At 45.0% G+C, this 20,479-nt stretch overlaps 1 protein-coding gene across 1 annotated transcript in view; it reads right to left on the bottom strand.

Annotated features, from left to right (window-relative positions):
- LOC123234077 (cytosolic phospholipase A2 beta) overlaps positions 1–20,479 on the bottom strand; it is a 42,946-nt gene that overhangs the window by 6,334 nt on the left and 16,133 nt on the right. The window contains exons 10-21 of the mRNA XM_044660025.1: positions 10,420–10,489; positions 9,752–9,888; positions 8,677–8,808; positions 8,385–8,425; positions 7,946–7,988; positions 7,027–7,090; positions 5,542–5,672; positions 4,734–4,817; positions 3,951–3,988; positions 3,117–3,252; positions 1,068–1,204; positions 99–108 (exon numbers count right to left, since the gene is read on the bottom strand). Of these exons, the coding sequence (XP_044515960.1) occupies positions 99–108; positions 1,068–1,204; positions 3,117–3,252; positions 3,951–3,988; positions 4,734–4,817; positions 5,542–5,672; positions 7,027–7,090; positions 7,946–7,988; positions 8,385–8,425; positions 8,677–8,808; positions 9,752–9,888; positions 10,420–10,489 (1,023 nt within the window). The remainder of the gene's footprint in view (positions 1–98; positions 109–1,067; positions 1,205–3,116; positions 3,253–3,950; positions 3,989–4,733; positions 4,818–5,541; positions 5,673–7,026; positions 7,091–7,945; positions 7,989–8,384; positions 8,426–8,676; positions 8,809–9,751; positions 9,889–10,419; positions 10,490–20,479) is intronic.

The raw sequence follows: 20,479 nt of genomic DNA on the forward strand, positions 1-20,479 counted from the left end.
GAAAGAAGGAAAGAAAGAAGGGAGGAAAGAAGGGAGGAAAGAAGGGAGGAAGGAAAGATAGAAAAAGAACAAAGGCAGCTGGATGGTGGAATGGATACAACACAGGACCTAGAGGCAAGAGGACCTGAGTTCAAATATGACCTTAGACACTTACTAGTTATATGATTCCTGGGCAAGCTCTGATTGTCTCAGGTTCCTAAAGCATAAAATGGGAATAATAATAGCACCTATCTCTCAGGCTTGGTGTAAGGATCAAATAAGATAATATTTGTGAAGCACATAGCATAGTGCCTCTCACATAGAAGGCACTTAATAATTGTCTTATAAATTCCTTCCTTCTTTGCTATTAAATGCTTACTCTATGCCAAATTTATGCTAAGCACTAAGGACACAAATACAAGCAAGCCAATACCTGCATTCAAGGAGATTACATTTGAATGAAATCCCATATCTCCCTTTATAACTAGAAGACTAGAGGTATTCAAATAATCTTGTGGAGTCGAAGATATGAGAATTTTTTGGAGGTGATAATAACTTTTCTTTCTTTCTTCCTTTCTTCCTTCCTTCCTTCCTTCCTTCTTTCCTTCTTTCTTTCCTTCCTTCCTTCCTTCCTTCCTTCCTTCCTCCTTTCTTTCCTTCCTGCCTTTCTTCCTTCCTTCCCCTTACCTCCTGTCTTAGAATCATTAGATTCTTAGATACTTAGAAACAAGTATTGGTTCCAAGGTAGAAAAGTGCTAAGGCCTAACCAATGGGGGTTAAGTGACTTGTCCAGGGTCACATAGCTAGGAAGTGTATAAGACCATATTTGAACCCTCTCATCTTTAGGCCTGGCTCTCTATCCACTGAGCCACCTAGCTGCCCACATGCTTTCTCACTGAGGTGGCAAATTCCCTGCAACATCCTCTTCCTACAATGTGAGTGCTCTCAATTCCCGGAGTCTGAGCAGGAAGCTGTAGCAGTTCTGTTGGGTGTTGAGATTAAAGAGAGATGCCCCACAGGTCTTGCCTTGCCCAACTCTCCTGGGTGCCACCCAAGCAAATACTGCCCAACCCAACCCCCTGGCTCACCATGTGGAGCCTGAGGCTCCTGTGATGTAGGAGACACAATCCAAAAGCCCCAGCTCCTTCAGGCCTGAGAGCTGCCCATACAGGGAAGTCATCGCCCGGATCCCGCCACCTGTGGCCATGATGGCCACCACTGGAACCTGAGAGTGAGAGAAGCCTCCTCTGAGGAACAGACTCTGGGTTAGCACCAGGGCAGAAGACAAAAGACTGAGCATTGGACATAGAGTCCAACAGGTCCAAGATCCATTCAACTCACTACAGAGTTAAGGTTGATGGGAGAATCACAGGATCATAGAAACTAGAGCCAGAAAGAACTTCCAAAGTTATCTAATCCAGCCTCTTCATTTTGATGATAAGGAAACTGAGGCCAGGAGGGTAACAAGTCTTGCCTACAGTACTCAAAGAAGTAAATCAGGGTTTGCATCCAAGTCCTTTGACTCAGAGTCAGTGACCTTTCCACCTAAATTCCTGCCAAACCTCCCAGGTTCACATCTGATTCAGCTCTTCCTGAAGAAGGGCGCTTGGGTCATGGTGGGGCAACAAAGAGTTTAGAGCAGCCACAGACCTTCCCTAATTCCAGAAAGCTCTGCAAAGACCCGACCAGGGCAATGCCTTTACCGCCTCTCACTCTGCCCCACATAAATTTAGAATGCCCAGAGTCACCTGCTGGTCCTCTCCCAACCTTTGTGTGGAAAGAAAAGGGCTGGAACTTTTTTCAGCCCCATTAGGAGATGACCTAGAATTAGCCCGGGACCTCCTGGGACAACTCCCTATGGAAAATGACTGACCCATCGCTTCTCGGCCTTTTGGCTAAGATCAAGTGTGTGAAAACGACTGACCCTTGAGTCAATCTGGAATTCATCTCCAAATTAGATCAGCCTCAGAGCAGTAAAACAAATGCTTGGCTGTTCTCCCAAAATCCCAAAAGAGGAATCTGATGGAGAGGCTACACATGGGACAGAGGGATATAAAACTGGGAATTAGGAGAAAAGCAGAGGAAAGAAAAACTCTTCATACTGTGGAGTCCCAAATTGGAGGGATGGGAGGGAACCCGTGATTTCATCACCGAAGAGCCGCCCTGAGCCCCATTCTTCCATCTCTTCCTTCTTCCTCTCTCCCACCCCTAGTCTCCTACACCCTAGCTGGGTGAGTAGGAAGAGTGGCATGTCTGCTCACACCATCCTGATGAGTTGGGAACAAGATATAAGCTACAGAACAATGGAGGAATGCCTGGCCTGATTGTCCACCCTGTCTTCTTGGCATAACCCCTCCACCTTGCCGTCTGCCCTGCTGCTGTGTCCTCAGATCCCCAGGACACCAACACCTGACCAGCTGCTGCTATCAGCCTGCTGCAGGACACTCGAGGCTAAACCCTCTCCTATGTGTCACCTTTCCCAATTAAAGTGCGAACACCTTGCGATCCGGGGAGCAGAATGTGTCTCACTTTATCCATTTTTACAAATCCAGGGGTTGGCTTATAGTAAATACTTAACAAATGCTTTTTCGGTCATTTATCCATCCATCCATCCATCCATCCATCCATCCATCCATTCATTCATTCGTATCAATCAGATAGTCTTTAGGAGCTGCCTGGGACACTGAGGAGGTAAATAACCTGCCCAGAGTCACACAGCTATTTTAAGTCAGAGAAATGACTTAAACCTGGGTGTTCCTGATTCCGAGACTGGCTCGCTATCCATTAAGCCATCCCACCTCTCTCCCAAATCACAACCTCTGAAAACCATCTCAAGCGCAAAGCCACGCACTCGTGAAGCCCTTAACAAAGTGCTTAATTTGAGAGAGAAGCAGCAGGGCGCTGGGACAGGGGGCTAGGATGTGCCAGACAGAGAGCAGAGGGGCAGGCCTGGCTGCCAAGGATGCTCCTCCATGGATACAATCCTTCATCTGGTTGAAATTCCACCCCGCAGCCCCCTAGGCCTGAGCGGAGGAAGGATTCGGGTCCAACACTCAGCTCTGGTGCATCGTCCCTGGCTCAGGTAGGGGCCCTCCAACCCGCCCCGTCCCCATCCCATGCAGGCCCAGCCCTCGGACCTCATCCTCCTGCAGCTCGTTCTCCAGCTGCAGAACCTGTTTCAGGGCTTTGGCCACCACCTGCTTCCTCTTCTTCAGGAACGCCTGCTCCTCCTCGCACAGCCCGAAGCCCAGGCGCACGGCCAGCTCCTCCGGGCTACAGGAGGCAGAGGTTGGAAGGCAGCATCAGTCCAGGAGGCCCAGCATCCCTGAGGGAACCTCAGCCGCCCTTTAGAGGGAGGGAAGCTGGTCTCCCCCCGGCCCCACTATTTCCTGACTCCTCCCGTCCTTCTTCTGCTTCCCTGCTGGAGACTGTAAAGTATCTCTTAGTGGAGATACGGACCCAGAGTCCGTAACAAACTCAGGGACCCCAATACACCGAAGCCACAGACCGGGAGAACGTGGCCCCTTTCCCCACCTAACTCTCCCCACCAAGGCTGACTTCAGAACCCTGCCTTAAACACCAAGAAGGTAAACTCCTTGGAAAGGTGAACTTCATTCTTCCTGCGGATCCTGCTGGGCACCAAACCAAAAAAAAGGGGAGAAGAGCCAAATGTTCTCTTTAAATCTGGGTCCTCAGCCTCGTGGACAGAAAGGAGCTCCCCTGTCTACCATCTGAAATGCTCATGAGCTGTACCAAGTAGGATGCAAGGGTGACTGCTGGTCAGTAACCAAGAGGATTCTAAGACGGACTGGGACACGGGGGTTAAGTGACTTGCCCAGGGTCACATAGCAAGGAAGTATCTGAGGCTAAGTTTGAACCCAAGTCCTCCCAACTCCAAGCCTGAAGCTCTAGCCATGGTCTTTCCTAGCTCCCCCTCCATTTCCCCTTGCTTTTGGCAAGCAGCTACTCACCGTTTCTCGGTTTTCAGCTGCATCATCAGTGCTGGTTCCTGAAAATCATGAATATTTCTGTCACATACTATTGATCAATCTCAAACTCCAGTCTTTCCACCCCTACATGCCTCTCCCCTGCAATCCTGAAAGAAGTCCCAGAGCCTTATGTCCCGACTCCCCCAAACCCCAGCATGCCACCTTCAGGACCAGCCATGTCTGGAGGCTGCTCAGAGGACACGCTTCCTCTAACACCAGGGCCCCAGAGATCAGGTGGCCAGAAAGCAATGGGTGCCTGTAGATCAGTAGTGACTGAACAGACTGTGATATAATGAACTTCATGGAATATTCTGGTGCCATCAGAAGGGACAGATTCAAAGTATTCAGAGAAAATTGGAAGACTTGTATGAACTGATACAGGGTGAAGAAAGCACATCCAGAAAAATAATATCCATGTTAACTAAAATAATACAAATTAAAACAACACTAAAAGCAACTGAGCTCAGATGAAAGGAAAAGAACCATCTTAGTGAAGAGCTGCTGAAACAGAGAGGTGGGAGGCTATGGGTATGAAATGCTGCATACATGGTAGCTTTGGTGATGTTTTGCTTAACTCTTTTCTCTTTATTATGAGAGCATTGAATAGGAGTAGGTAGAGTAGGGAAGAGGAATTGTTGAAAGACACAAGGACATAACCATGGTATAAACAATCAAAGACATACTTTAAACTTTAGAAAGAAAAAATAAAGGTAAGTTAGACTTTTGGGGGCCCAAACAGACTGTCTTTTGTACTGGGGCTCCTACCTTTGTTGTGGGTAAGGAGACCTTCACTGCATGACCAGAAGGTAATGACTTCAGGGGCACTTTCAGTGCCTCCTGGGAAGTGTCCTGAAGGAAGTAACAATGAATTACGTGAAGAAACAAACTATAACCTCAATTCACTCTGTCTAATTCCATCCTAATAAGGATAGGGTGGAAATACAGTAGAAAAATGAGGAGGAAGGTATAAGGGAGTCATAGAGCCACCAAGAATTGGTGCTCCTCTTCTTCTCCGTGATGGGGAAGGGCAGTGGAAGGAAAAATTGGGCTAGAGAAGAAGGGAAGAAAGGAGGTAATGGTGGAAGAAAGAATTGGTATTAGGGCTGGGGCAGAGGGGGTAGGTGGACTCCATCATCTCCCAAAGTGATCCCTGTGGAGATAAGTCTGCAGGTACTCCAGCCCCCCATCTCCTCAAGCAGCCTGAGCTCCCCCAAACCCAGAGAGGAACATTTCTGCCACCAAAGTCCTTTGTACCATGAAATGATTCAACATCAGAAACTGATGTGGTTTCATGAATGGAAATGACCCTAAAGAAGATGCATTGCCATCCCCTTTGTTGCTCTGTCTTGAGGACCACCGAGCCTTTCCATCTGATTTATGGCTGAAACCTCCTGTATATGTCACCTCCCTCTCCCCTTTACATGCTGCTTTTTAAGAGCAGCAATGGTCTTGATTTTCTATTTATATCTCCAATGCTTAGTACAGTGGTTTGTATATAGGTGTATAATAAATGCTTTTTCATTCATTCATATATACATACATTCCTGACCCCCTGGGAGGTTGAAAACATTACCTGGAACTTAACACTCAGCTCTGACTCCCAGGAAGTTGGAGAGTGGAATCGGACAGGGCTGGTGCCTGGGATGATGCTCTGGCTGCCCTCGTAGGACCCAGGCACTATGGCTTGGACTCTACTGTCTGACTCTGGAACACAGAAAACAAGGAAGACTGAAAGGATGGGTAAGACAACTTCAGTCTTCCCTGTTCCCACTCCTGGGAGCTTCAGGAAGGTTCCCTGGGAAAGTCCTGCTCACAATGGTCTTGGGGAGACTCCCACCAACACATGCCGGGACTGAATATGGAGATCAGGTCTTTGCTGTGAATGTATGGCCACATTCCTCAGTCCCATTCGTCCTCTGCTCCTAAAAGAGTTCTTTATTTTCTTTACATTTCCAATTCTTTTACACCACAAAGACAGCTGCTATAAATATTTTGGGAACATATAGGTTCTTTTCTTTTTTCTCTGATTTCCTTAGGAAACAGACCCAGTATTGATGGATCCCTATACAAAGTTTTATAACGCTCTGAGTGTAATTCCAAATTGCTCCCCAAAATGGTTGGATCAGTTCACAGCTCCACCAACAGTGTATTAGTGTCCCTGCTTTTCCATATTCCTGCCAATATTTCTCATTTTATCCTTTTGTCATTTTAGCCAATCTTATGGTGTGAGAAGATATCTCAGAATTGTTTTGGTTTGCATTTCTCTAACCAATAGTGATTTAGGGCATTTTTGTCAGATGGCTTTGATTTCTTCGCCTGAAAATTGTCTGTTCACATCTTTTAACCATTTGTCTACTGGAGGACAGTTCTTGTTCTTATAAATTTGCCAATATATGTACTTTAAGTATGAGATCTATATACTTTATCTCTCTATATATCTCTATATACTTTAAGTATGAGATCTTTATCTGAGAGGCTGTCTATTAAAAATTTCCCCAAATTTTCTGTTTTCCTTCTAAGCTTGACAGCACTTTTTTTACTTGTACAAAAACTTTTCAATTTAATATACTCAAAATTATCCATTTTACATTTCACAATGTTCTCCATGTCTTGTTGACTCATTAAATCCTCTCCAATCCATAAATCTAATAGGTAACATGTTCCTTGTCCTAATTTACGTGCGATATCTCCTTTTATGTTTAGATCGTTTTGTCCTAACAGAGTTCTTCAGCAAAGGAGAGATACCAGACTACCACAGTTTGGACCACTCTGGAAGCTGAAGACAGACACTAGAGCCAGGAGCCAGCAGCTACAAGTCTAATTCTTCCTAGGATCAGAGATCAAGATTTTAGAAGGGGCCTTCAAGGTCACAGATGGATTCTAGGTCTAGAGTCCAATTTTTCGAGTGAAAAAATTGAGGCCCAGCAAAATTAAGCAATTTATATTAAGTGGCAGAGTTAGGATTTGAACCCAGGTTTCTTTCCATGACATCATGCTGCCTCACATGGGAAGGAAATAAGGGTTAATAGGAGCAGGGGCTAGGGTAAAGGATACTTACCTGCGTTATCTAGGGTACTCTCTATCTTTTCTACCTTAACATCCAAGCTGGAAAGTTCACGGGCCTGAGGTAGAAACAGAATAGCTCATATATGAATTTTTGATCCCTTAATCAGTCCATTCCTGTTCCCAAACCCATAACCTCTTGCCACCCTTGTCCCTAGGCAACCAGGGGCCTTCCTCAAGTCCTGGATGGGTGTGGGGTTTGAGCCAAAGTCAGGAAGGGTGGAAGGGGCTTTGAACCATCTGTGACATCCCTGATCCCAGCATACCTACATCCCTGTGGGTTTAGGACTATATCTTCTCTCTTTGTTCTTCCTTTTAGGGAGCTGGAAACTAAGTGCCAAACTAGTAGGCATAGATTATCTCTCTATCCCATCCCATCCCATCCCATCCCATCCCATCCCATCCCATCTTTTCTCTTCCCACCTCTTTCTATTCCATCCCATCCCAACCCTTCCCACCTCCTTCCATTCCATCCCATCCTATCCCATCCCATCTCAGACCTTTCACTCCTTTCCCATCCCATTCCATTCCATCCTATCTCTTCCTACCCCATGACTAGGGACTTGGACCTAAGATTTCATTGATAGAGGAACTCATTCTTCATTCTACCAATGTGGCCTGGAATCTTCCCTGCAACTTATAATCTTGGAGCGTTAGAGACAACATAGAGAGTTGTGGAGAGGATTGAACAGTTAAGGGACTTGTCACAGAACTATTATGTGTCAGAGAGAGGACTCAAGCTGAGCCTCCTTGACTCCAAGGCCAGTTCTACCTCTACTATGTTTTACTGTCTCTCTGTCATTGCTCAGGGGGGCCCTTGTGCAAGGGGTGGTGCGATAGTTGGGTGACAGATAGGAGGGAAAGGAAGGAGTCCTCTAAGTCTCGACTCAATGACCTTGGACAGACAGACTTACCACGAGGACACCATTGGTGATGAGCTGTTCAGGGCATGCTGGGCTAGAAGAAACAAAAAGCCTGGTTTTTAATCCTGGCTTTGCCACTAGTTTTCAACATAGCACCCAGACCAAGTCATTTAATTCCTCTAGAACTCAGTTTCCTCATCTGTAAAATAAGGAAATGAGACAAGATGATCTCTGAGATCCCTTCCAGCTCCAATTTCTATGATTTATGAAATAATCCTAAAAGGGCTCCATTACTGAGACTCCACATTCTCGTTCCCAATGATCAATGGTCCCTCCCTGCCTAGAAAAATCTCACCCAGTGGGAATGAGTGGGAGCTCTAGGAGTACTAAGGTTCTACCTAGTGACAGAACTACACCAGCCGAGTCCCCCCTACAGGGCCTTCCCAGGAACTCCTAGAAGGTCAGTGGCTCCAGACAGCCCCAAACTCACAAACTTTGCAGACGAAATTCCACCTCCAGCTGTTCCTTGCCCTTGGGAGAGAGAGAAGTCAGTTGAGAAAGGTGTGTGTGTGTGTGTGTGTGTGTGTGTGTGTGTGTGTGTGTGTGTGTGTGTGTCTGTGTCTGTGTGTCTGTGTGTCTGTGTGTCTGTGTGTAAGGCCACGTGGGGAGAAAGAAGTAACTCTCTAACAAGCTCTCTCCATCTTTCCCTCTATTGGCCCCTTGAGTCTGGAAATTGATGGATTTGAAGAGTTTTATCATGAGAGCCCCGAACACAGCCTCACCTGAGGATTGAGGGTAAAGTTCTCCCGGTGGCTCTCGCCAGCTTTCAGAGTCCCCACATCAAAGAGCACAGAGAATATGGGGTCATCTTTGGTCATAAAGTCCTGGTCAAACATTTTCAGCTCCAGCATATTCTGAGAATAAGAATCACACTTACCAGGGGCTTTGAGGTATTAAAAGTGCTTATCAAATCCATTTTACAGATGATGAATTGAGAAGGGAGTAAATGAAAGGTTCAAAGACAGGGTCTGGAGTGGGCCAGGCTAAAAAGAAAAACTGAGATAAAAGGAAGCTTTACAGGGGGAATAGCCAGGAGATTAGGAGCCTACTAATAGGTAGAAGGAAATGTTGAAATATATGTTTATTGAGGGGGGCAGCTAGACAGTGCAGTGGATAGAGCGCCAGACCTGGAGTCCAGAGGACCTGGGATCAAATCTGACTTCAGACGCTTCCTGCTGTGTGATCCTGGGCAAGTCACTTAACCCCCATTGCCTAACCCTTGCCTCTCTGTCTTAGAGTTATCTCTAGGACAGAAAGTAAGCAGTTTATTTTTGTTTTTCTTTTAAATATTTATTGAATGAATATTGAATGTTAAACCCTTTTTTCTGTGTCAGAGACTACCAGTATGGAATAATGTATATGCTGTCAGACTTTGACTGATCTAAGGAATTTGTTTTGCTGGTTTTTCTTTCTCTGTCTGTCTCTGTTTCTGTCTCTCTTCTTTCTCACACCTCTTTCTCCTTCTCTGTCTCTCTTTCTCTGTCTCTCTTTCTCCCTCTCCTTCTCCTTCTCCTTCTTTCTCTCCCCCCTTTCCTCTCCCTCCTTCTGTCTCTCCTTCTCTGTCTCTATCTTTCTTGGTTTTCTCCTCCATTTCTCTTCCTCTTTTGCTCTCCTTCTGTCTCTCTCTGTCTCCATTTCTCTTAAATCTTTTTTATAAGAGACTTCCTGGGTGAGGAAAGGAGGAAAGATAAATCTAGAAATTAAGATGAAGTTAAAAAAAAAAAGATAACAGTAAACCATTGTTTTTTAAAAGAGATGGGCATGTTGAGTGGGGAGAGTGGTAACTGTCTGTGGCACCTTGAGGTGGCTGTGAATCCGGAAGCGGAAGGTCTGGTTCCAGACAGGGTTACTGCAGTTCCTTACGGTACGTGTCCGAAGCTCTTGGCTTGATGCTGTGGGCAGCCATAGGCTCACATAGCTGTCAGACTGGGTTACTATAGAGGAAGAAGGAACACCATCCAGAAAATCATAGGATCATGGGTCTATGGGACCCAGAGGGGTCCTTAGAGGTCATCTAGTCCAACCCTGCTCTTTTTACAGACTAGGAAACTGAGGTCCAGAGAAGTTAAGGGACTTGGCCAAAGTCACAGAGGTATTAAATGGCAGGGGCAGGATTCAGATAATTCTTCAATGGCTGGTACCAGCAGGGTCCCATTGCTTCTCCCAAAGAACCCATGTCCTCTCCCTCCCAGGTTGAGAATGCACCAGACCCTACAGAGTCCTACAAAGAACTGTAACTGGAGCCAAGAGGATAAGGAAAATTGGCCGAAGCCAAAGTTCCAAACATCCACTGGCCTGCCTGGGGGCATCTCTTGCCTCACTGCTCAAATCAGCTTCAATTCTCTTCTCTTCTCATCACTTCAGCTCTAGTCCAAGTCCTGGCCCCTCTCTGGATTCAGGGCCATCGGGCCGACATGGGAGGAAGGGGCTAGGCAATGGGACAAGGGAAGGAGCTCCATACTCACGGATGTCTTTGGATGGGAAACCGTGGGCCTTTAGGATCCGAACAGACAGTAGACTGCTCCCAGGCAAAGGCTATAAGGAAGAAAGGTAAGGTGCAGTTGTGTGATTCCTGGAGGGCGATGTAGATTGGGGCAACCCCTTGCTTTTTTCAGCCTGACTCCAAAGGCATGTACCATAGGGGACATGTCGCTCACTCAGGTATTCAGCCATGACCTTACACTTGGGCAGTCCTGAACTGGGAATGGAAATGAAGATGTTGACCTAGAGCCTCTACTTCCTTCAATATAACCTTGCTAGCTTTTCCTTCCTTCCTTCCTTCCTCCCTTCCTCCCTTCCTCCCTCCCTCTCTCCTTTCTTCCCTCCCTCCTTCTCTCCCTCTTTTGCTCCCTCCTCTCTTGTCACTCTTCTTCCTTCTCTTTCTCTCCCCCCTCTCACCCTTCCTTCCTTCCTTCCTTCCTTTTTTTAAAACCTTACCTTCTGTCTTAGAATCAATACCATCTATTGGTTCCAAGGCAGAAGAGTGGTAAGGAGTAAGCAATTGGGGTTAAGTGACTTGCCCAGGGTCACATAGCCAGAAAGTGCTTGAGGCCAGATTTGAACCCAGGATTTCCTCTCTAGGTTTGGCTCTCTTTTCCACTGACCAGTCACCTAGCTGTCCCTCTTCCCATTTTTTGTTCTTTTTCTCTTCCTTTTCATATGTCTCATCCTCTTTTTCTCCCTCTCTCTCTCTCTCCCCTATTTTTCATCTTATGACTGATCCCAGATCCTCTGTGGCTAGAATTAAGGCTGATCGGGGTTTGAGAGAGGACTTGGTGTTGAGATAGACAAAGGTTTGTTACTTTGGCTTGGCCCTGGGCTTCTACCCTAAATGAAAGAGTTACTTTTTGGTGCTGGTGTCAGTGGTGCTGGGAGTGATCTTTTTTCCTGATCCTTGTCCAGATATAAGCGAAGGAGAAATGAATTCTCTCCTCGAGAGCAGGATTATTTCACTCCTTGTATTTTTATCCACAGAGCCTTGTAAATGCTCATGGATTGATTCTGTTTGTATCACAAAGATTCCATCTCCCCAAGTTTTGCATCTGTTGTTTCACTTGCCTCATTCAATTATCTTACGCCTTTTCGAGGCTGGGCTCAGGAAGGAAGTTCCCAACCACAAATGTCCCCAATGGGGTAATGCCTGCCATGCCATGCCCAAAGGGTGTTGGGGTGCCATGTGCCTCTCCCTCTTACCCATAGATTATCAGCGAGTGACAACAGGGATAAGAACTCCCTCTGGAGAACAGAGGAGGCTCACCCCATGTCAGCCCTCAGGCCCCCACACCCCCAAGCCAGGAGCCAGATGAGTCACAAAGGATGATCTCAGAGACTCATCATCCACTTCCTTCTGAGGCCCTGGGAGGCTGCCAGCTGCTGGAGGTCTTAGACAGTGCGTGAACCAAATAACTCAGATCCCAAGAAGTTCTCTCTGGAGCCTGGTCGTGGGCACCCAAAGGACTTTCAAACTTCCACTTTGACCCTGGGCACATTCTCAAGCCCCTTCCCTCGTTCCTCGGAATCCCAGCTTGAGAAGCGACCTCAGTTGCCATCGAGTCTAAGCCATGGCCCCCAAAGAATCCCCACCACAGAATGTTCTAAGAGTGGTCTTCTAGGGCCTGTTTAACAGCCTCTAGTGAGAGGAGGAACCACCCACCTCCTGACATAGCCTGTTCTATTATCAGAATTCTGACAGAGTTATCAAATATCAATAAACATCGACGTACTTCTTTGTGATTTTCCCCATCACTTCCCATCCTGCCCTCTAAGGCCAAGCAGAACAAGGCTGAAATGAGAACCTTTTAAATTCTCCTTCTCTTCTCCAAGCTCAGCCCTCTTAGCTTCTTCCTCCTTGCTTCATCTGGCAGCATCCCTGCTTTCCTGTGGCAAATGCCTGGCCCTCCTCCTCATCTTCCCTCATCCCCATTTCCTCCTGCTTCTAACACGGTAATGCTGCTCTGGCTCTGGGCACAGGACCATAGACACAGCTTCTCCACTACCTAGCAGGACAGCATCTCTGGTTTCTCCTGGTCCAGTGAGGAATGGAAATAGCCTTGACCACTGGTCATCCCTGGAGTTGTGGGAAGCCTGGCAGTGAGAGAAGGGATGCCCAGTACCCAGGAGTCCTGATTCCCTGATGGGTCCTTACCAGAGCCATGCCTTTCAGATCCTGTGGAGCGCTGGGGAGAAGATGCAGTCCCAACCACAATGAAGCTAGGTATGTGGTACGCTGGAGCCAGGGATGTCCCTGAAGGCTCACAGCTCCTCCCACCTTCCCTGGCCTGGCTTCAAATCCCACACCCATTTCTGAAATAAGCACCTGTATTATACAGATGAGGCAGGCAACACAGACACATGGTTGAGCCAGAAAGCCCAGGTGCCAGGGCTCCTTGTCTGGTTCATTCTGGTTCCCCACTCCCTGGACCTCAGTTTCCCAACAGATGGGAGGTTCATGTTCCACCTAAGGCTGAGCTGGAGAGGAAGCTACTAGCTGGCATTTGAAGGAATCAACAGCCTGAGAAGAGGATGCAAAAAAGGACACATGGAAAACCCAAGTTCCTGCTGGGAAGAGCCTCTTTCACAATCTCCTGTGCCAGCAGGACAGGAATCCCCAGCCTAGATGGAAACAGGCGACTTGAGGCCAGGCTGAGAAATGTGCCAGGGCCGAGTTCTCCGGGCTTAATAAGAAGGGGCTGCTTTGGCTCGCAGAGGTAGGGAAATGGGACGTGAGAGGCCTTCAGAGAAAATGAGTCAGGCATCTTTGCAGCTGCAGCCAGATGTTGGAAAGAGATGCTGGTCTCAGACAGCTCCTATGACCTTGAGCAAATCACTTAACACCTATTGCCCTGCCCTTCCTGCTTTTTTACCTTAGAACTGGTACTGAGGGGGCTCACTGGATTGAGAGCCATATCCAGAGATCCTGGGTTCAAATCTAACCTCAGAAACTTCCTAGCTGTGTGACCCTGGGAAAGTCACTTCACCCCCATTGCCTACCCTTACCACTCTTCGGCCTTGGAACCAACACACAGTATGGATTATAAGGCAGAAGGTAAGAGTTTTTATAAGATAAAAAAAATTTAAAAAAAAAAACCTGATAGTACCAAGTCAAAGATAGAAGGTAAGGGTTTTAAAAAAAACCAACCATGTGATGAACCCAGAATTGAGGTAGCATCTGGACATGGTACAGGCAAGGAAGAAGTGAAGGGATGGCATGACTATGCAGTCCAAATCACCAGCCAAATATCTTCTGTTGGTAGAATGGCTCCAAGAGGTTGGGGGCACCTTTGGTCAATGTCCATCTTTTTCTCTCTGCCACCGCCTAACCCTAAAACGCCAAACCATTCAGACAGAGTTAAATGGGGAAAGAATTGATAGCTGTCTCCATGTCTTCCAGTGGGATTTCATTTTGCACAGACTCCACACGTGAATTCAGGTATAGGCCATTGGCAGGTGAAAAAAATAAAGTCAAAAGCATACGTAAAAGAAAATAGTTGAATCGTGCTAGATCCATTCCATTTCCCAAGCAGGGCAAAGTCTCTCCCTGGTCCACCCCATCACACTCGGCCTCGAGTGCCAGTTATTACATTGTTCGGCATCAAACATTGGCTTCCACAACCATCTGTCTGGAGTTTCTGCTTGGAACAAGTCATGTCCCTGCCAGCACTGCTCCTCTTTGTTTCAGTAATACTATTTGGTTATTAGTAGTGGCCCCCCAGGACCACGTAGCGATTCCCTCAGAGCCTTGAAGGAGCTCCGAGAAGCCCAAGAAAAGTCCCCGAGTGCCTGCCTACGAGAAAGGCTTATTAGACAACAGACTAGCTATGCATAACACACACTTTTCAACGTCTGTGATGAAACTCAGAACACATTTCTGTAAAGCCAGAAGGAGATTACTGCAGGAGAGAGATTAGCTTTGTTCTGTCTGGTCTCATGGAACCCAGAGAGGGGCCAGGCTGGAAAGGACACAGTTAGATTGAGGACCGATGCCAGGGCAGCCTCCTCACAATTCGCACAGGCTGCCACCCGGAATCAGGAAGAACTGAGTCACATCTGGCCTTAGTCACTAGCTGTATGCCCCTGGGCAAATTATTTAACCGCCGATTGCCTCTATTTCCTAAACTGAAAAATAGAGAAAATAATAATGGCTGGTTCCCAGGGTGTTTAGGAGGATCAAATGAGACAGCAATTCTAACGCACTCAGCACAGAGCCTGGCACAAAGTTGGTGCTATCGAACGGCTTATTCTCTCCAGTGCCCGCCGAGGCACTCTTTGATGCTAACAAACGACTGTTTGGAGATTTTGTGCTCGTTTTCATCTTACTCTGGACTTATTCGTTATGTTTTACCCTCCATCCTGTCCTCTTGGATGAATTAAGAAGAGGAATATTTGGAGATGTCCCACAGAGGCCAGGGGCTCTTGCCTTAAGAAAATGAAGGGAGAAATGACATGAGGTCGCGGCCCTGGATGAGCAGGGGAGGCCGAGCCTGAGGGCCCAGGGTTCGTTCTTCTGTGAAAGCTGCCCCTTCCCCGTCCTTGTACTGAACCCTCCCCAGCTCCACAAGCAAAGGCTCCAAGGTGCGAGTGCCCCATAGAGCAGCAGACCAGCTGTTCTGCTAGGGCCTACCCCACTGCTCGGGGAAGAAGGAAGACAATGGACATTGAGGTGAATAACATATTTATCGGAACTCGGCCAAGGAAGCCCAGGTTACGGGGCTGTAGCCACAGAGAGCAAAGGGCTCATGGCCCAAGGAAAGGACTGGAGTTATTGCCATGCATGCAGGAATGTGAAAGCAGAGAGGTTCTTACACATGAGTGTGATCCCCACCCCCTGAACATCCCCACCAATCACCCCCCCTAGTCTCTAGCCAGACCTAAGCTGCCCCTCTCCCCCATAGTCCTACCCCATCTCAGTGTGTTTGGGGCATTGTGAGAATAAAATTGAATAACAACTCCAAGTATTTTAATTCATAGGGTTTAATAATAACAAAGGTGAAATAGAAAGGGATTCCTTCAGCAGAGTGAGCAGAGCACAGAGCCAGAGACTCCCACCTGCCACGTTTTACCAAAGCAAAAGCCCAAGAAGAGCCCCACTGATTGGGTTTCAGCAAAATTTATCTCTCAAACGTAATGACGCAAAGTGAGCACATAACTTAAAAGGATGCAGCTCAGGTGCATTGAATTTCCACCTACACATCCCCCCCTGTGATCCTTTGGGAGACAAGTCTCTCCAATGGATCATGGAAATATAACTAACTTATAACTTTAAATAGAGGTACATACAATATTACAGCTTCTAAATTAAAATAATATGAGGATAAGAGAAAAAGAAAAGAAAGAAAAAGAACAAAAAACAATGTTAGGTGCATTGACAAAAAGCCAATTAGGGGGCAGTGCCCTTTGGCATAAGAGTGTACATTCAAAATAAAATGCATTCAACCCCCCATAGTTCAATTTCAGTACATCTCAAAGTTCATTCTGGATCATTTGGTGTAGCATGTGGTCTCTGCAAGCATCTTCATGGTGCCTTCTCTAAAAAGTTCACCTTCTGGATTCTGGGAAGAAGTCTCTTGTTCCAAATTAGGCTCAAATTCAAATAAAAGTTCACTATAACAGAGTCCCCCCTGAGGAGGATAATAACACATTCCCCCCTGAGGAGGATACAGGGATGCATATAAAAAGCACACAGGGATACATGATTGATTTATAAGGCATATGAATCAATTATCAAAAACATCAAAGAATCCAAAGAAATGAAAAAATAACCTCTGAGTGAAATATAGAATATCAAAAACCATGAAAAAATTCTAGTAAGAAGGGGAAAAAATTCACAAATCACAACAGGTTCTTGTAGCAATCCATGTCCAATAAGCCTGCAATGACAATCACTCACTAACCCAATTTAGCAGCCTGTACTACAGCAAGTTGTCACATCATGAAAGAAAACAGAAAAAAAAGACTAGATCTTGAAATAAATGGGAAATAGCATTCCCTGGTTTGACCCTTTACTTCCCTTTTCCGGGATAATGGAGCTAGAACAATCAATGCTTTGTATTTGATAGAGAGTGAGGTACAAGAAAGTCCTGCATTTAACACATGTTAAACAGCCACAACCTTGAGTCTCACACATGATCAAGTCCTTGTGCTCTTTGTGCAGAATGTCATCAATCCCCATAGGATTGGTTTGTTCTCTTTTTACCTTTGTGCTCATGTGGCACTTTGCAGGTCAACTTCTGTGCTCCTTTGTGATCATTTTCTCATTGAATTTGACATATTCATCAAGCAAAAGTCTCATAATCTTTAAATAAATAGTGGCAGGTTGCCATAGTCCAAAGCTTTTTTGGGTAAGCATTTACATGCTAGGCAAATGGACATCTTAGCTTATTCTACTGCAAAAATCAAAACATTGAAAAAATCTTTTCAATACTGATGACGTGCTTCAAATATAAAAAATGAGAGAAAAAAATCAAATACTGTATCACACATGTAGGAAGAAAAACAAAAATGAAAAATATCAAAAATGTATATATTTCACAATTACAGAGGTAAAATATAGAGGCTACTTGCCGAAAAATAAGATTCAATTCCTCTTTAACTTGCCATGATCCACAGTATGAGTGCAAGTGAGGTAGATAAAGCACTGGAGGTATAGCCACAATAATACATTCTAGGAAATACAAAAAAAAATTTACAAAAGGCACATCAGGTCAATATAGGTTACTAATATAGATTTCCTTTTTTTTTTTTGAGGTGATATGTGTTGTCCTATAGGAGCAATTTCTTCAAGTAGAAGGATCATCCAAATACAGTTCAACAAAATAATACAGATCTAGTAATAGGGAAATCTTATCACAATCAATAGTCAAATACAGGGGGCAGCTGAGTAGCTCAGTGGATTGAGAGTCAGGCCTAGAGACGGGAGGTCCTAGGTTCAAATCCGGCCTCAGACACTTCCCAGCTGTGTGACCCTGGGCAAGACACTTGACCCCCATTGCCCACCCTTACCACTCTTCCATCTAGGAGCCAATACACATAAGTTAAGGGTTTAGAAAAAATAAAATAAAGAAAAAAATAAATTAAAAAAATAGTCAAATACAATCAATACAGGCAATTACAATGAATAATCATTCATTATCAACAGAAGGTACTTGTTTTACATGGCTACAATGAATTCATGAGTCCCTCTCCCCAATTTTAATGGCTGTTGGTATAGACAATAGGACTTGGAATGGTCCATCATAAGCAGGTTCAGCCAAACCTGGTACGTTTGAAATTCTTCATGTACATGCTATCACCCGAGTTTAAATCATGAAGCAAGAAGCCTATGGGGCCTACCTGAACAGCAGCTTGAGAATCATGGAGTCCTCTAATTTTAGTTTGTGATTGTCTGACATATGTGGCAATGGTTGTATTCCCTCCTAACAATGAAGTATAGGCAGGGGTAAATGGTTGTGCCTAAATAGATGGATGTCCAAATAACATCTCAAATGGTGAGATGTGTAAATCACCTCTGGGTCAGCTTCTGAGATAAAATAGAGCCAGAGGTAGAATTTCAGGCCATTTTAAATGAGTCTCCATGCATAATTTGCCAATTGTAGTTTTAAGTTCTTTATTCATTCTTTCTTCAACTTGGCCAGAGCATATGGAGTATGAAATTTAGGAGTTATCCCCAAATATGAATAAATTTGCAATAAGATCAAATCAGTAAAATGACTTCCTTTATCTGAATCTATATGAGCTGCAGGCAGACCAAAACAAGGAATAGTTTCTTTCAAAAGGACTTTGGCAACAAAAGCCAATATAGCTTGAGGAGTAGGAAACGCTTCAGGCCTCCTGGTCAGCTGATCGACTATGACCAGACAAAATTTATACTGTCCAGCTTTTGGAATGGAGATAAAATCAATTTGTAAATGCTGAAGCAGTGTGTAAGCAAAAGGACGTCCACCAAAGGCTTTTCCACAAAAAGCATGTTGATAAAAGGCCTGGAAAGTATGACAAGCTGTACATATTTTTGGAAGCAATTGTAGTTATTCCAGGTGCTATCCATACTCTTTTAACAGAGTCTACAATGCCTGCCTTGGGTGCCAAAATGACCATGTTTATTGGTGGAGTGACAAATTTGGTAATATAACTTTCTAGGGAGCAGGGGTTTGCAATCAGATGATACCCATATTCCATTAATCTGTTTGGCTTAAATTTTTTTTCCATTGTTCCACTTCCTTGTCATTATAGGAAAGGGATAGATTTAAATGATCAGTAATTGTTAGTGTCAAAATTAACTCAGGTCCTTCCAAGGCCACTAGCTTTGCTGCAGCATCTGCTCAGTCATTTCCCCTGGAGACAGGGTCAGTACCACGTATGTGGACAGAGCAGTGAACAACAGCTATGGCTTCGGGGAGCTGGAGGGCAGAAAGAAGGTCATTAATAAGGTCTGTGTTGGCAATATATTTTCCAGCTGATGTTAAGAATCCCCTCTGAAGCCATAGCATGCTGATGGCATGACATATGCCAAATGCATAACAGGAATCTGTGTAAATCATGAATCTCTTATCCTTTGCAATGATACAAGCATATTTCAAAGCTGTGAGCTCTGCACCTTGTATGCTTAAATTTGAGGGTAAGGGAGTTGACTGTAGAGTAGCAAATTCAGTAACTACTGCAGCTCCTATATAGTGCACGCCATCCTTCATGAAGGAAGAACCATCTGTAAATAATATTAAACCTGAATTATTCAAAGTGGTGTCCAGTAAATCATTACGAGGTTTATCAGTAATGGACACTAAAGATGTACAATCATGTCAAGATTCTTTGGAAGTTGGCAAATCGGGGAGCAAGGTTGCAGGATTAAGAACTCCAAAGCATTTTAATATGATATGTGCATTATTCAATAGGGCTATTTCATATCTCATAATCCTTTGATTGGTAAATGCCCATGTTCTATGTCTTAATAGCAATGCCTTAACCCACTGATGGACAAACTATTCCCTGTAGGCCAGATCCAGGTTGTAGTTTGGCCATCACTGCCTTAACCTCACGAGATCAGAGGAGCATCCTGGTCAGAGGGCATCCTAATACTAGATTGGCAGATTTGGTTAAATATAAATAAATAAATAAATAAAATTTGGTTAAATATAAGATAAAGCCGTGGTAGCTACTCCCCTAAGGCATGGTGGTGCTCCTGAAGCTACTGGGTCCAAATGGGCCAAATAATAGGCTACTTGGCATTGAGTAGATCCCAAAAGTTGAGTTAGAACACCTGAAGCTATCCCTCTCTTTTCATGGACATATAAGGTAAATGGTTTGTTGTATCTGGGATGCCTGGAGCAAGGGCAGACAGGATAGCCTGTTTTAGATTTGAAATAGCTGTCAGGTGTTCTGTTTCCAATTTAAGTGGTTCAGAGACCGAAATTTTTTGTGAGTGACACAAGGGGCTTAGTGATTTCCCCATAGTAAGGGATCCACTGCAGACAAAATCCTGTTGCTCCAAAAATTGCCCTCAATTGCTTTTTTTTTTTAAACATTTTTTAATGTTCACTTTTAACATGTTTACATGCTTCATGCCCCTACTTTCCCCTTAACCCCCCACTCTCCCCCTACCCATGGCCAACACATATTTCCACTGGTTGTAACATGTGTCATCAATCAAGACCTATTTCCAAATTGTTGAAAGTTGCATTGGTGTGGTAGTTTCGAGTCCACATCCCCAATCATGTCCACCCCAACCCATGTGTTCAAGCAGTTGTTTATCTTCTATGTTTCCTCTCCTCCAGTCCTTCCTCTGAATGTGGGTAGCGCTCTTTACCATAAATCCCTCAGAGCTGTCTTGTGTCATTGTGTTGTTGCTGGTACAGAAGTCCATTACATTCGATTTTACCACAGTATATCAGTCTCTGTGTACAATGTTCTTCTGGCTCTGCTCCTTTCGCTCTGCATCAGTTCCTGGAGGTCTTTCCAGTTCACCTGGAACTCCTCCAGTTTATTATTCCTTTTAGCACAATAGTATTCCATCACAAGCATATACCACAATTTGTT

Source organism: Gracilinanus agilis, chromosome 2 (assembly GCF_016433145.1).
Source record: "Gracilinanus agilis isolate LMUSP501 chromosome 2, AgileGrace, whole genome shotgun sequence".
Taxonomy (NCBI): domain Eukaryota; kingdom Metazoa; phylum Chordata; class Mammalia; order Didelphimorphia; family Didelphidae; genus Gracilinanus; species Gracilinanus agilis.